The sequence below is a fragment of the Trematomus bernacchii genome, unplaced genomic scaffold, assembly GCF_902827165.1.
Source record: "Trematomus bernacchii unplaced genomic scaffold, fTreBer1.1, whole genome shotgun sequence".
Lineage (NCBI taxonomy): Eukaryota > Metazoa > Chordata > Actinopteri > Perciformes > Nototheniidae > Trematomus > Trematomus bernacchii.
Window position 1 is genome coordinate 6,338 of NW_022987462.1, and position 15,873 is coordinate 22,210.

A 15,873-nucleotide genomic window follows, 5' to 3' on the forward strand; every position below is an offset into this window, starting at 1 on the left:
AGTATGTAAACAGAGTCAGAGTATAGTATGATAACAGAGTCAGAGTATAGTATGATAACAGAGTCAGAGTATAGTATGATAACAGAGTCAGAGTATAGTATGTAAACAGAGTCAGAGTATAGTATGATAACAGAGTCAGAGTATAGTATGATAACAGAGTCAGAGTATAGTATGATAACAGAGTCAGAGTATAGTATGATAACAGAGTCAGAGTATAGTATGATAACAGAGTCAGAGTATAGTATGTAAACAGAGTCAGAGTATAGTATGATAACAGAGTCAGAGTATAGTATGTAAACAGAGTCAGAGTATAGTATGATAACAGAGTCAGAGTATAGTATGATAACAGAGTCAGAGTATGTAAACAGAGTCAGAGTATAGTATGTAAACAGAGTCAGAGTATAGTATGATAACAGAGTCAGAGTATAGTATGTAAACAGAGTCAGAGTATAGTATGTAAACAGAGTCAGAGTATAGTATGATAACAGAGTCAGAGTATAGTATGTAAACAGAGTCAGAGTATAGTATGATAACAGAGTCAGAGTATAGTATGAAAACAGAGTCAGAGTATAGTATGTAAACAGAGTCAGAGTATAGTATGTAAACAGAGTCAGAGTATAGTATGTAAACAGAGTCAGAGTATAGTATGATAACAGAGTCAGAGTATAGTATGATAACAGAGTCAGAGTATAGTATGTAAACAGAGTCAGAGTATAGTATGTAAACAGAGTCAGAGTATAGTATGATAACAGAGTCAGAGTATAGTATGATAACAGAGTCAGAGTATAGTATGTAAACAGAGTCAGAGTATAGTATGATGGTATTATGTCTAAAAGTTGTGAAAAGTCTGTTGAGTTTTGTCCCTTCATAGAGATTAACTGATCTCCGATTGGCTGACAGTCTGAAAGCTCCGCTCTGATTGGCCGAAGGCTCCGCTCTGATTGGCTGACTGTCTAAGGGGCTCCGCTCTGATTGGCTGAAGGCTCTGCTCTGATTGGCTGACAGTCTGAAGGAGTTAATTTGAGTTGCGTGCTGCGTTAACAGGATCAGTTCAAATCTGCTCCAGAGGGTTCCTTTAATCTCTCCACTGCGCACGCACACACACACACACACACACACGCACGCACGCACGCACGCACGCACGCACGCACGCACGCACGCACGCACGCACGCACGCACGCACGCACGCACGCACGCACACACACACACACGCACGCACGCACGCACGCACGCACGCACGCACGCACGCACGCACGCACGCACGCACGCACGCACGCACGCACGCACGCACACACACACACACACACACACACACACACACAGACACGCACACGCACGCACGCACGCACGGACGCACGCACGCACACACACACACACACACACACACACACACACACACACACACACACACACACACACACACACACACACGCCCTACCTGACATTGACCTGTGACCTCTGTGTGATTCCCCTCACCTTCAGATGACCTGTAGATTATATTTATATTCTGCTTTCTCAGGTGTATGGATTTACCTGCAGAGCTCCTTAGAGGTCAAGCTACAGGTGAACACGATAAAACTAACCGATATCACCCCCCCCCCCCCCCCTCCACTTCATTACGGATATTAACAATGTTATTTTTATATTAAAGCTCCTTACAGGTAGTGTGTTAATATGCTAATGAAGCTAATGCTAACTGTAGGTGAGTTTAGGGGAGACAGGTAGATAAATAAACTCCTGGATGGATTTAGATCAAACTGCAGTCTTTGAACTGTGATGCGTTCACTGACTGCTGTACTTTCTATAGGGTTTAGCCTGATTGTCTTAATGAAATCAGATAAACTGATGTAATCTAAGTTCTGCCTCGCAACAGGCTGAGGAGTCGTGTGATTGGTCCCTTGAGCAGTTTATTGATACTTTACTACGTGTTTATAAGTATGGATACATAATATCATGAAGGCTTTCACATCACCTGTTTCATATTAAACGTTTTTCCTGTCACAGGTAAACTTTTGTATTTGATTTGATGATAAAAACGTGTTCAATAAAGCTGTTCCGACCTGAGGACAGTGCTGCTGCTCGCCTGTCTCATCAGACACCCTAAGAAACACAGACAGCAGGCATCACCTGTATGCAGGAACACCCCCCCCCCCCTGTGTGCGTCATGGCCGCTCAGTTGACATCATCAGGTAATCTGTTCCTCTGAGCTGATTACCGTTTATCTGCAATTAACCTGCAGCACACACCGGCTCTAAAGTATACACACTCCTATTTACACACCTGAGTACACATGTACACACTCCTATTTACACACCTGAGCACACCTGTATAAACTGGTATTAAGACACCTGTATGAACCTCAGTACACGTGTGTGTGTGTGTGTGTGTGTGTGTGTGTGTGTGTGTGTGTGTGTGTGTGTGTGTGTGTGTGTGTAAAGACGAGGCGGACAGCTGTTATTGGTCACATCTCTTTATATTTGTACACCAACATCACAACTCTCCGTCACAGAAAAACAGAAACATAGAAACATTCATATTTTACTCTGCGTCTCGTTAAGTAAAAAAGCTTTCCTGCTCACAGGAGAAGCCCCTCACAGGAGAAGCCCCTCACAGGAGAAGCCCCTCACAGGAGAAGCCCCTCACAGGAGAAGCCCCTCAATGCAGTGCGCAATGCCTCAATGAGCTCAATGTGGGCGGAGCTTCACAGATGACGCGTTGCATCCTGTTTCCCGGGTAGCAGTTCCCTTCCCTCCATCCTAACCCTAACCACTCCCTACCTTCTTACCTAATCCTAATCTCCCTCCCTCCCAAACCTAAACCCCTAACCTCTTCTACCCCTTAGTATTATTTTTGCCACTTCTAATCAGTTCTCCTTTAAACTCTCTCTTTTTCTCCATTTCCTTTTTGAATCCCCATCTTTTCCTCCCCTCCCTTATGATGTTATAAATGCCGTTGCCCTGGCGACAGATCACTCGCCATCAAGTTAGTTCAAAAGTTTGCATTTAAACTCAAATGTAACACAGACCTCAAGGTATCATTATATTACCGGTATCATTATATATATATTAATAATATAAGATATAATATGTTACTTTTGTGACTGGGTAAGTACACAACACGGGAGTCGGGACGTCACGTGCCTCAAAGGTTGAGAAAGGTTGAGCTCCGCCCACATTGAGACGTTGAGGCATTGCGCACTGCATTGAGGGGTACTACGTTCACAGCGGGCCGCTCGGACAGGAAACAGACGGCCGTGGGCTGTGTCTCCCTGAACTCTGCCTGACAGGCTCTGTGCTACAAGTTAGTGCTGTTAGCATTAGCAGTAGCTAGCTGACATTAGCACAGCTTATCAACCAACCTTAAAAAACCTGAAGATGATGAGTGTTTGATATGAACCTGTTGGGAAAAGCCAAATAAAAAGTGAACGTTGTGTTTACCCGTGTACACGTGGTGTTTACCCGTCGTGTTTACACACGGTGTTTACCCGTGTACACATGGTGTTTACCCGTGTACACATGGTGTTTACCCGTGTACACGTGGTGTGTGTACACATGGTGTTTACCCGTGTACACGTGGTGTTTACCCGTGTACACATGGTGTTTACCCGTGGTGTTTACACACGGTGTTTACCCGTGGTGTTTACACATGGTGTTTACCCGTGTACACGTTTCGTTAGCGGTGTTTCGTTAGCGGTGCTTCGTTAGCAGCTGCAGTACCGCTGCCGGCCAACGGGCGCCTGTTTCCCTCGGACACGGAGCCGACCGGCGCTCAGCGATGCATTCAGGGACATTTGTTCTTCACAGAAACAAACGTTTGGCAGAGTCCCCGTTAGACTCCGCGCTGACGGACAGGAAGCATTAATCATGGGGGGGAATATTTGTTTGTAATTTAAAATCCAACAAAAACGTTTTATGTACAGCAGCAGGAGCATCATCCTGTTAGAATACACTGATCAACATATTTACACACAGCCAACCCCAGAGTGTGTGTGAGTGAGTGTGTGTGTGAGTGAGTGTGTGTGTGAGTGAGTGTGAGTGAGTGTGAGTGAGTGTGAGTGAGTGTGTGAGTGAGAGTGAGTGAGTGTGAGTGAGTGTGAGTGAGAGTGAGTGAGTGAGAGTGTGAGGGAGTGTGAGTGAGAGTGAGGTGTGAGTGTGAGTGCAGATGAGTGAGTGAGTGCGTGAGTGCGTGATGGTGCGTGAGTGCGAGTGCGCGTGAGTGCGTGTGAGAGTGCGTGCGTGAGTGTGAGTGTGAGCGTGCGTGCGTGCGTGTGTGCGTGTGCGCCGTGCGTGCGTGCGTGCGTGCGTGCGTGCTGCGTGCGTGCGTGCGTGCGTGCGTGCGTGCGCCGTGTGCGCGTGTGCGCCGTGCGTGCGTGCGTGGTGTGCGTCGTGCGCGTGCGTGCGTGCGTGCGTCGTGCGTGCGTGCGTGCGTGCTTGCGTGCGGGCGTGTGCGTGCGTGTGTGCGTGCGTGCGTGCGTGTGTGTGCGTGCGTGCGTGCGTGCGTGCGTGTGTGCGTGCGCGTGCGTGTGGCGCTGCGTGTGTGCGTGCGTGCGTGCGTGTGCGCGTGTGGCGTGCGTGGTGAGTGCGTGTGTGCGTGTGCGCGTGCGTGCGTGCGTGCGTGCAGTGCGTGCGTGCGTGCTGTGCGTGCGTGCGTGCGTGCAGTGCGCGTGTGCGCGTGGTGCGCGTGCGTGACGTGCGTGTGTGCGTGTGCGCGTGCGTGCGTGCGTGCGTGCGTGCGTGCGTAGACGGTGCGTGCGTGCGTGCGTGCGCGTGCGTGCGTGGTGCGTGCGTGTGGTGCGTGCGTGCGTGAGTGTTGTGGGTGTGCGTGCGTGTTGCGTGCGTGTGGTGCGTGCGCGTAGGCGTGTGCGTGCAGTGTGTGCGTGCGCGTGCGTGAGTGTGGCCAGCAGTGCGTAGAGTGATTGCGTGAGAGTGAGTGTTTGGGTGTGAGTGTGTGTGTGTGTGTGTGTTATAGTGATGAAGATGATCGCGATGAAGATGATGATGGTGATGATGGTGATGATGAAGATGATGATGAAGATGATGGTGATGTGTTCAGGAGCCCTCTCCTCTCTCGCCCCCTGTTTCTGGGGGAGAGTCGGGGGGAGACCTCAGTCCTTGGTGGGGTGGGGCTCAGGTGGCCTCGGCTGCCTCCCCCCCCTCCACCTCGTTGCCCCCCCGCAGCATCTTCATCTTAACGAACAGGTCAGCGAACGTCTCCTTCACTCCTTTCTCCAGCAGGAAGCCTTCGCTCTCACACTCCGGGTTCTCCGGGTCCTCCATCGTTTCCAAGGCCGTCACCAGGTACTTCAGCCCCGCCATGTCCAGGGACTGCAAGAGAGGAGACCCTCGTTAATATCAAGAGAGGAGACCCTAACGAGAGAGGAGACCCTCGTTAACATCAAGAGAGGAGAGCCTCGTTAATATCAAGAGAGGAGACCCTAACGAGAGGGGAGACCCTCGTTAATATAAAGTCCAGAGACTGAAAGAGAGGGGAGACCCTCGTTAACATCAAGAGAGGAGACCCTAACGAGAGGGGAGACCCTAATGAGAGAGGAGACCCTAATGAGAGACACAGAGGGTCTCATCACATAACTTTGCGTGGGGCCTCATCTCGCGACACAGAGGGTCTCATCACATAACTTTGCGTGGGGCCACAAGTTGGCCAGAGGATAAACCAACATCTAACTCTTTATAATTACAAAGTTCTGTGGATGTTGTCAATCAATCAATGTTTATTTATAAAGCCCAATATCACAAATGTTACTTTTGTCTCAGTGGACTTTACAGTTTGTAAAGAGTATCAATATGACCCCCTCTGTCCTTTAGACCCTCACATCGGACAAGAAACCCCCCAGGCCCTCCCATTTGACATTTCTGCCCTCAGATAGAAGATATGATTGGAGACGAAACAGCCTATCAGAACGTTAACAGTTCACGAGCGCCTCCCCCCCCCCGTTGACAATTCGCGAGCGTCGATCTGTCTGAAGCTCGACCAACAACCAATCACATGAAGTTTAATTTATTTTAAAGTAGGCCTGTTTTATTCTCCTTATAAGAGTTCTTTGTTTCTTATTAGAGGTTAACAGTTTTATAAATAATAAATGCAAAAAAACCTGTAGTTTTTGTGTTTGATGTAACAATAAATACAACTTTATAAGCTATCAAATATGTTTTGCGGCTCCAGACAAAACAAATTGTTGGAAAAGGGGGCGAAATGGCTCTTTTGGTCAAAAAGGTTGCAGACCCCTGGCCTAGAGGATGTGATGTCCACCCCCAATTAAAACATGTTCATACAATACTAAATACATCTGAAGCCTTTTTATACAAGCTGTCACCATGCCAACACGTTTCTCTGTTTGTAGTGTGTTGGTCTTTTGTAGAGGTTTTTCATCGCCAGCTAAAATCTTGCCGATGGCAGCAAACTGGTCAGAACCGGCCCTGGTGTCATCCCCACAGCACCCCCCATTTAAAACATGTTCCCACGGCTATGGGTATAAATACTTTATTACTTATCGGATCTGCAAAAACAAGATATCGATTAGCAAGCTGAGATTCCACAGATTCTAGAGGTATAAGTATCATCACTGAGCGATCAGAACTCGAAAGCGAACCCAGACATCACACAACGTAGCTTTACGGAGCTTCTTCTTCTGCTTTGGGTTTACTGGCAGGCCGCAAACCACTTCACGGCGTATACTGCCACCCGGAGTCCCCGGCCAGAAGTCCCCGGAGTTGGGGAAGGCTTCAGTAGAAGCTGCTGGGACTCCCAGCAGCTTCTACTGAAGCCTTCAGAGGAAATCGCCAGAACGCCGACACCTCCTCATCTCCACCGCTCCCATGTTTTATTTTGTGTTGCCATAAGTTAGTCTCTCTGCGTTTGTGCGCTGGGCTAATGCTAATGCTAATAATGCTAATGCTAATAATGCTAATGCGAGGATAATAAAATGGCGGCTTCACAAAACCTTTTTGGAGTTTTACGGGGCGTGGTTTGCAATCCGCCCAGCCAATCAGACATAGGAACCTTTTTGCTCTCTAGCAGGGACGGAAAAGGTTCATGAACTAATTTTAGTTCCGGCTCTTTTTGGTGTGAACGCGACATTTCGGAACTATATCGGAACTAAAGTGGGAAAAGTACTGCGGTGTGAACGCGGCTAATAACGGAGTTTTCATATTAGCTGCTATTAGCTGCTATTAGCTGCTATTAGAGCTACAACCCAGCTTCCGGTTTTGGACAAACTGCGTGCGCATCACTCTCACTCCTCAATGGGTAATGTTTAGATGGATTTTAGGAACTTCCCCTCGATTCTATTGGCTCTCACGGTCAGAAAGAGGTGTCAATCATCAAACCGACCGAGGGGGGCCAGAGATATGGACCATCCCCCCTAATGACCCCAGAAGGGTTTGTTTTTGCTAAATCTCTCTAAAAAGGTCAAATGTCACTTGTTTTGCATCAATCTTGATACAGGGTACTTATATGTTAGACTTTGGATTCCTAAAAACAGGCTTGGGGCTTAACAGGTTAATGGGAGAGACCCCCAGTTAAGGGGAGAGACCCCCAGTTAATGGGAGAGACCCCCAGTTAATGGGAGAGACCCCCCAGTTAATGGAAGAGACCCCCCAGTTAATGGGAGAGACCCCCAGTTAATGGGAGACCCCCAGTTAAGGGGAGAGACCCCCAGTTAATGAGAGAAGCCCCTAGTTAATGGGAGAGACCCCCCAGTTAATGGGAGAGACCCCCAGTTAATGGGAGAGACCCCCAGTTAATGAGAGAGACCCCCAGTTAATGGGAGAGACCCCCAGTTAATGAGAGAAGCCCCTAGTTAATGGGAGAGACCCCCCAGTTAATGGGAGAGACCCCCAGTTAATGGGAGAGACCCCCAGTTAATGGGAGAAACTCCTCAGTTAATGAGAGAGACCCCCAGTTAATGAGAGGAACCCCCCAGTTAATGAGAGAGACCCCCAGTTAATGGAAGAGACCCCCCAGTTAATGAGAGAAACCCCCAGTTAATGGGAGAGACCCCCAGTTAATGGGAGAGACCCCCCAGTTAATGGAAGAGACCCCCCAGTTAATGGGAGAGACCCCCAGTTAATGGGAGAGACCCCCCAGTTAATGGGAGAGACCCCCAGTTAATGGGAGAAACCCCCCAGTTAATGGGAGAGACCCCCAGTTAATGGGAGAGACCCCCCAGTTAATGGGAGAGACCCCCAGTTAATGGGAGAGACCCCCCAGTTAATGGAAGAGACCCCCCAGTTAATGGGAGAGACCCCCCAGTTAATGGAAGAGACCCCCAGTTAATGGGAGAGACCCCCCAGTTAATGGAAGAGACCCCCAGTTAATGGGAGAGACCCCCAGTTAATGGGAGAGACCCCCAGTTAATGGGAGAGACCCCCCAGTTAATGGAAGAGACCCCCAGTTAATGGGAGAGACCCCCAGTTAATGGACTAAAGACTGTGTTGTAAACAAAAGATGACACAAACATCTGAGAGGTAAATAACAACACACTAAAGCACAGCTGCAGTGAAGGTGTTCCTGAGTTCCTGAGTTCTCTGTAATCTCATGACGCTTCAGATCAAACTTGTTTATTTGACCCACAAAATCTCGCTCGCAGGAACTGACCCTGATCTTCCCAGAATGCAACCTGTTGCCACTGCTCAGATTATCCCAGGAATAGTTTCTGATCCTCGGAGAACCGCCCAGCGTGCAGCTTAGCACGTCGCTGCACGGAAACATCCTCCATCTCTGAGGAACGTCCTCCCTCTCTGAGGAACGTCTCTGAGGAACGTCCTCCCTCTCTGAGGAACGTCTCTGAGGAGCGTCCTCCATCTGCCCTAATATAACCCCCTCCCCACCACTCTTTCTCTCATGGTGCAACAACATGGATATGAAGCCAACACTCATATATATCAATATTCCAATGACTGTATATAGACTATTCTATATTATATTTTACAGCGGTGGTGGCGAAGTCCATAGGGACTTGGCTTGGCAACTGGAAGGTCACCAGTTCAAGTCCCGGAAAGACCAAGCGCTACCGACTGTCCCAGCTATGGGCAAATAGCAGGGGCAGATGGGGCTCATAGCCATGGAAGGCAACCCATCTAGGAGAAGGACACTCTGAACTAAAACCAAGACTGAGAGGAGTTGTGCCCCCCAGTCCTTAATCAGCATAGTAAATCCAACCATGAAGTGGAGGGCTCGTCTGAGGACGACCTAGAGAGAGATTCTGCACAGTTTCTATTATATTCTGTTTTATTATATTGACTTGCACTATTGCATCTGTGTTATTGTGTTGCTCTGTTGGAGGAGCCCGTGACCTCAGATTGTCATTTGTTCATAACTTCACTGTAGCTATGAACAAATGACAATAAAAGCCTTGAATCTTAATGACACTGCAATCTGAGTATTGTAATATTATATATTTAACTGTACTATCAGCTACTTTACCGACCTGTACATTTCATTTAGCATTTATTTATACAGGTGAATCTCATTGAGACACAAGGTCTCATTCTCAAGAGAGACCTGACATGAATCTGATTTAAACCATGATTCCTCGCTGCAGTCTGGTGAGAGCAGCTGCTCAGGAGCTAACGCTAATCTGAGCTAATCAGTGACTCTGCTAACCCAGAGCTTCAGGTGGGTCAGAGCAGGTGTGCCGGATTACCTCGTTAGACCAGGAGATTAACGAGCTCTGATCCCCCCCACAGGAGAAAGTCCTCAGAGACACACACATCTCAAACACCTCAAACACCTGCCATACACCCTGACATGAGTCAGCACTATGAGTCCTGAACCCTGACATGAGTCAGCACTATGAGTCCTAAACCCTGACATGAGTCAGCACTATGAGTCCTAAACCCTGACATGAGTCAGCACTATGAGTCCTAAACCCTGACATGAGTCAGCACTATGAGTCCTAAACCCTGACATGAGTCAGCATTATGAGTCCTAAACCTTGACATGAGTCAGCACTATGAGTCCTGAACCCTGACATGAGTCAGCACTATGAGTCCTAAACCTTGACATGAGTCAGCACTATGAGTCCTGAACCCTGACATGAGTCAGCACTATGAGTCCTAAACCCTGACATGAGTCAGCATTATGAGTCCTGAACCCTGACATGAGTCAGCACTATGAGTCCTGAACCCTGACATGAGTCAGCACTATGAGTCCTAAACCTTGACATGAGTCAGCACTATGAGTCCTGAACCCTGACATGAGTCAGCACTATGAGTCCTGAACCCTGACATGAGTGAGCACTATGAGTCCTAAACCTTGACATCAGTCAGCACTATGAGTCCTGAACCCTGACATGAGTCAGCACTATGAGTCCTGAACCCTGACATGAGTCAGCATTATGAGTCCTGAACCCTGACATGAGTCAGCACTATGAGTCCTGAACCCTGACATGAGTCAGCACTATGAGTCCTAAACCCTGACATGAGTCAGCATTATGAGTCCTAAACCCTGACATGAGTCAGCACTATGAGTCCTGAACCCTGACATGAGTGAGCACTATGAGTCCTAAACCTTGACATCAGTCAGCACTATGAGTCCTGAACCCTGACATGAGTCAGCATTATGAGTCCTGAACCCTGACATGAGTCAGCACTATGAGTCCTGAACCCTGACATGAGTCAGCACTATGAGTCCTAAACCCTGACATGAGTCAGCACTATGAGTCCTAAACCCTGACATGAGTCAGCATTATGAGTCCTAAACCCTGACATGAGTCAGCATTATGAGTCCTAAACCCTGACATGAGTCAGCATTATGAGTCCTGAACCCTGACATGAGTCAGCATTATGAGTCCTAAACCCTGACATGAGTCAGCATTATGAGTCCTAAACCCTGACATGAGTCAGCACTACGAAGAGTCTCTACGAAGAGTCTCTGCGAAGAGTCTCTACGAAGAGTCTCTACGAAGAGTCTCTACGAAGAGACTTCAGGTTTACTGCGTCATGCTTTCATCATGAGGAAGTGGGCGTGGTTACATCTAAACTGGGTGGGTAAAACGACAGCTAGCTGGATGCTGATTGGCTGCAGGTGCTGTGGGCAGGGCTCACCTCCAGCATGATGGTGAAGAGGATGAGGACCCCGATGCTGTTCATCATGCTGCTGAAGTAGGCGAACAGCGCCTCCCGGCAGCCCCGGCTCCAGATGTTCAGCTCCTCGATGCGGTGGTCGTAGTCGTAGTGCGCCGTGTTGTTGGTCAGGTGGTGCTGGATGCAGGGCCGCGGGGACCCGGGGTTACAGCAGCTGAACGGCACGCTGTCCATCAGGTACTTCCCCTCCACGTTACTGAGCACCCGGCTGCAGGGAGACAGGAAGACAGACAGGGAGACAGACAGACAGACAGATAGGAATACAGACAGGGAGGGAGACAGACAGGGAGAGAGACAGGGAGGGAGACAGGGAGGGAGACAGGGAGAGAGACAGACAGGGAGACAGACAGGGAGACAGACAGGGAGACAGACAGGGAGACAGACAGGTTAGTGTTATACTGTTTTTGTCGTCAGTGTATATCTGAGCCGCGCCCCTAACTTTTTTTTGGAAAACTTCATTTGAAATTGTTTTGTCATTACATAATAGACATACACAAAACACTACATTGAAAATACACACAACACATAATATACGAATACATACTTTAACAGAAAATAACAGTATTATAGTATATAGTCCCCGCCCCCTAACCCTGCCCTCTACAGGTTCCTGCAGGCTACAGCCTGTTTCAGCTCCGGTTCTTCCTGTTTCCACCGCAGCGGAGCCGGCTCTAAGCACCGAAAAACGGTTCTTAGCTGACCCCACTCGGCTGCCCGGCAACAACCAAGAACCAATACATTACATGTTACATGTTAGACACTTTTATCCAAAGCGACTTACTTACTCAATACTGTGGACAATCCCCACAGGAGCACTTTGGGGTGAAGTGTCTCAGGGACACAACGACATGCTGACTGCAGTGGGGTTTGAACCTGTGACCCCCTGATCCCAACACCTACGGACAACCCACTGCGCCACACGCCCCCCGCTTACGTCGGAAGGGGGCTAGATTAACCTGAGCTAACAGTTAAAGGCGAGTACAGCCAATCAAAGTTGTAACAAGCAGTAGCGCTGAGCAAAGTGACCAGAACGCAAGCACACACTTATAAAGGCAGGCAACACTAACCAGGCTTCGTGTGATAATGAAAAATACGCCAGTAAGATGTGTCTGTAGAAAACGGCTTATGCCACAATAGGATAGCAACAAGTTGTCAGATTAGCTTCAGTTGCTATGCTAACATCACCCATTTTATACCAGAGAAACAGCGTTGTGATGCCAAACAACGTCAATTCAGACTGAAACACATTGGGGGGTATTTATCAGCTGCTGTGTGACAGTCAGACCGTGAAGACCTTCCGCTGCCGTGAGTTAACGGGAGACTGAACTCTGCCGTTAGTTAACGGGAGACTGAACTCTGCTGTGAGTTAACGGGAGACTAAACTCCCGTGGACGAGCAGCACTGCAGCGGTCGGTAAATGCCGCTGAAACACATTAATAAACAATGAACCACGGCACTCTGGAGAAAAGTATAAGGTTGGAGAAGTCGTTTTTTAAATTTAATCTGGCTTCGTATGATTAAAAGAAACACGATCATCGACCAGACGCAGTCCTCATTGTTGTTGTTGTTGTTGTTGTTGTTGTTGTTGTTGTGAGCTCTGAGCGGTGGGAACACACCTGGGGCTACAGAGAAGAACCAGGTCGGAACCAGAAGAGCACGGAGCTGGAACTGGTTTGGTGGCAAAGGGGCATTCACAGGTCTCTCTATCTAAAGGGTTCCTTCAGGTTCTCTGGTTTCAGCTCCAGCTGCTCTGAAGTTCTGCTGACTTGAACCAGTCCTCCTTTAAGAGATACAGACAGACAGACAGACAGACAGAGGTTTCAAACTTCCTTTATAACCTCCTTTAGCTTAGGAACCACTGGACCTCCCTAACCGAAAGGAGAGGAGAAAATGCTGCCCCACAATGCCTTGCAGCCGCGGCATTTGCCGTCACCCAACAGTCGGCCGTTCACGGAAACAACCGATTATAAACGAGAAATGATATCATGAAAGTTACGGTGCTTATTAAGCTTTTTAAAACGTATGTGGTAAGTTGCCAAAGTGCTTTGTTTTGAACGTTCATCAGTATTATAATCAAAAAGAGAAATATGAACGTTAGTTTTGACTGAAATGATCAAATAAAGTCAACATTTCACAGTCTTTACTGAGCTGTGTGGGGTTTGTTCAACTTTGAAAAGATGTTTGAATGGTGATATACACAGTGATAGATGTTAAGGACTAACGTTTATAATAAATACATTTGTATTGATTTGAAGATCTTTTCATACAATCATACGTATTGGGATCATTTGTATTAATGTGGACCGGAGGGAGAGGGTGATGAGCATAAGTTTCACTTTCCTTTTTTATTTCAATTCCAACTTTGGTCATGAAGAATATGTTTCTCTGTTGTCCCCGTTCATAAAGCATAACAGCATCAGAGCACGGTGCAGAGTCTCTAGATGAGTTTACAGTAGTCCCTCGTTCTTATTAGAGCTTTAAGGTCTGCTGACCAGCTGCTGCTGGTAGTGCCCAAGACCAGGCTAAAAACCCGAGGGCACCGAGCCTTCGCAGCAGCTGGCCCTAGGCTCTGGAACACTCTGCCCCTCCATGTGAGGTCGGCCCAGACCCTAGGGGTTTTTAAATCTAAACTAAAAACACACTTCTTCTCTCTGGCTTTCTAGTTAGAGCGGAGCACGACTCCTGACTTTTCCCTGTGTTTTATTTTTATTTTGTTTTTAAGATATATCTGTTGTAATTTATTGTCATTTATTGTGATTTGTAGTAATGTGTTTTTATTACATGTACAGCACTTTGGCTCGACCAAAAATCGCTTTTAAATGTGCTTTATAAATAAAACCTGATTTGATTTGATTTGATTTATTAAACATCCATGTTGTAGTCCGCTGTATAGAAAACTGTAGTTTCCATAGTTTCCCCACAGCAGCAGCAGGCGCACATTCATGACGTCCGCTGGCGCATCATAAACACGTCGGATAGTGAAAGTGCAGTCGATTCTCTAAAGCACCGCAGTCTCTTCTCCTAAGTCCTTTTGAATTATCCTATCCACTATCCCTTAACCCCGTGAGCAGTGCGACTGCAACCCAGGTTTACTCTCAGGGGGGTTGTGGTTTATTAAAGGTCCATTAGAAGACCAGCAGGACAGGAGTGACCTGCAGGGGGCGCTAAGCAGAGAGTGTAGGTAACTCTCCACACCCTCAACCTGTTTCCAACACACACCTGAAAGCTCACACACACACACCTGGATGCTCACACCCACACACCTGGATGCTCACACACACACACCTGGATGCTCACACACACCTGAAAGCTCACACACACACACACACACACACACACACACACACACACACACACACACACACACACACACACACACACACACACACACACACACACACACACACACACACACACACACACACACACACACCTGGATGCTCACACACACACCTGAAAGCTCACACACCCTCAACTCTGCAGATACTACTCCATCCATCAGACGCTACACCACAGACAGAACCACAGACAGAACCACAGACAGAACCACAGAGAGAACCAGAACCAGTGGCAGCCTGCGGTGGGAACACTCAGGTGCAGGTAGCAGCTCTCAGGCGAGCGGGGGGGTTTAACCTTGTCATGTCGGCGGCTGATAATCTGCAGCGAGGTGGAAATCAGATCCTGACAGATTATGGATTTAGAGCCGGGCCGGTACCTTGACCTGCTGCACGGTCTCTGTGACCTCCTTAATCAGTCATCCTGCACTGACCCCTTTAGCCAATCAGAGCTTAGAGTCCACAGCAACTCAAGAGGTTTCTGCACATCAGAAAGAAAGTGTAACCTGAAGAGTCTCTGTGGACAAAAAGTGAGGACCCTTACTCCCCCCCCACATTATACCCCCTCAGGTGTAGACTCACTCTTTCACCAGGTCATTGCTCAAGGACCCTTACTCCCCCCCCCCCCCACATGCCCCCCCTCAGGTGTAGACTCACTCTTTCACCAGGTCGTTGCTCATGGACCCTTACTCCCCCCCCCCCCCCACATGCCCCCCCTCAGGTGTAGACTCACTCTTTCACCAGGTCGTTGCTCAAGGACCCTTACTCCCCCCCCCCCCCACATGCCCCCCCTCAGGTGTAGACTCACTCTTTCACCAGGTCGTTGCTCATGGACCCTTACTCCCCCCCCCCCCCACATGCCCCCCCTCAGGTGTAGACTCACTCTGTCACCAGGTCGTTGCTCATGGACCCTTACTCCCCCCCCCCCCCACATTATACCCCCTCAGGTGTAGACTCACTCTTTCACCAAGTCGTTGCTCATGGACCCTTACTCCCCCCCCCCCCCCCACATTATACCCCCTCAGGTGTAGACTCACTCTGTCACCAGGTCATTGCTCATGGACCCTTACTCCCCCCCCCCCCACATGCCCCCCCTCAGGTGTAGACTCACTCTTTCACCAGGTCGTTGCTCATGGACCCTTACTCCCCCCCCCCACATTATACCCCCTCAGGTGTAGACTCACTCTTTCACCAGGTCGTTGCTCATGGACCCTTACTCCCCCCCCCCACATGCCCCCCCTCAGGTGTAGACTCACTCTTTCACCAGGTCGTTGCTCATGGACCCTTACTCCCCCCCCCCACATGACCCCCCTCAGGTACTCACTCTTTCACCAGGTCGTTGCTCATAGACCCTTACTCCCCCCCCCCCCCCACATGCCCCCCCTCAGGTGTAGACTCACTCTTTCACCAGGTCGTTGCTCATGGACCCTTACTCC

The 15,873-nt window shown here is 48.7% G+C and overlaps 1 protein-coding gene across 1 annotated transcript; it reads right to left on the bottom strand.

The window, feature by feature from the left end:
• Positions 1–5,126: 5,126 nt before the first annotated feature.
• On the bottom strand, positions 5,127–15,117 carry LOC117492982 (peripherin-2-like). Its single transcript, XM_034143406.1, has 3 exons — positions 15,095–15,117; positions 11,064–11,310; positions 5,127–5,324 (listed from the first exon to the last, which is right to left on the bottom strand). Exons 1-3 carry the CDS (start codon positions 15,115–15,117, stop codon positions 5,127–5,129), a joined length of 468 nt encoding a protein of 155 aa, XP_033999297.1.
• Positions 15,118–15,873: the final 756 nt, after the last annotated feature.

Bases quoted from the DNA above. Each gene is read 5' to 3' on its own strand.
- LOC117492982 (XM_034143406.1), bottom strand. From the start codon at position 15,117: ATGAGCAACGACCTGGTGAAAGA. The intron at 11,311-15,094 runs GTGAGTCTACAC...GTCTCCCTGCAG, and splicing joins AGCAACGACCTGGTGAAAGA to CCGGGTGCTCAGTAACGTGG. The intron at 5,325-11,063 runs GTGAGCCCTGCC...CCTCTCTTGCAG, and splicing joins TCTTCACCATCATGCTGGAG to TCCCTGGACATGGCGGGGCT.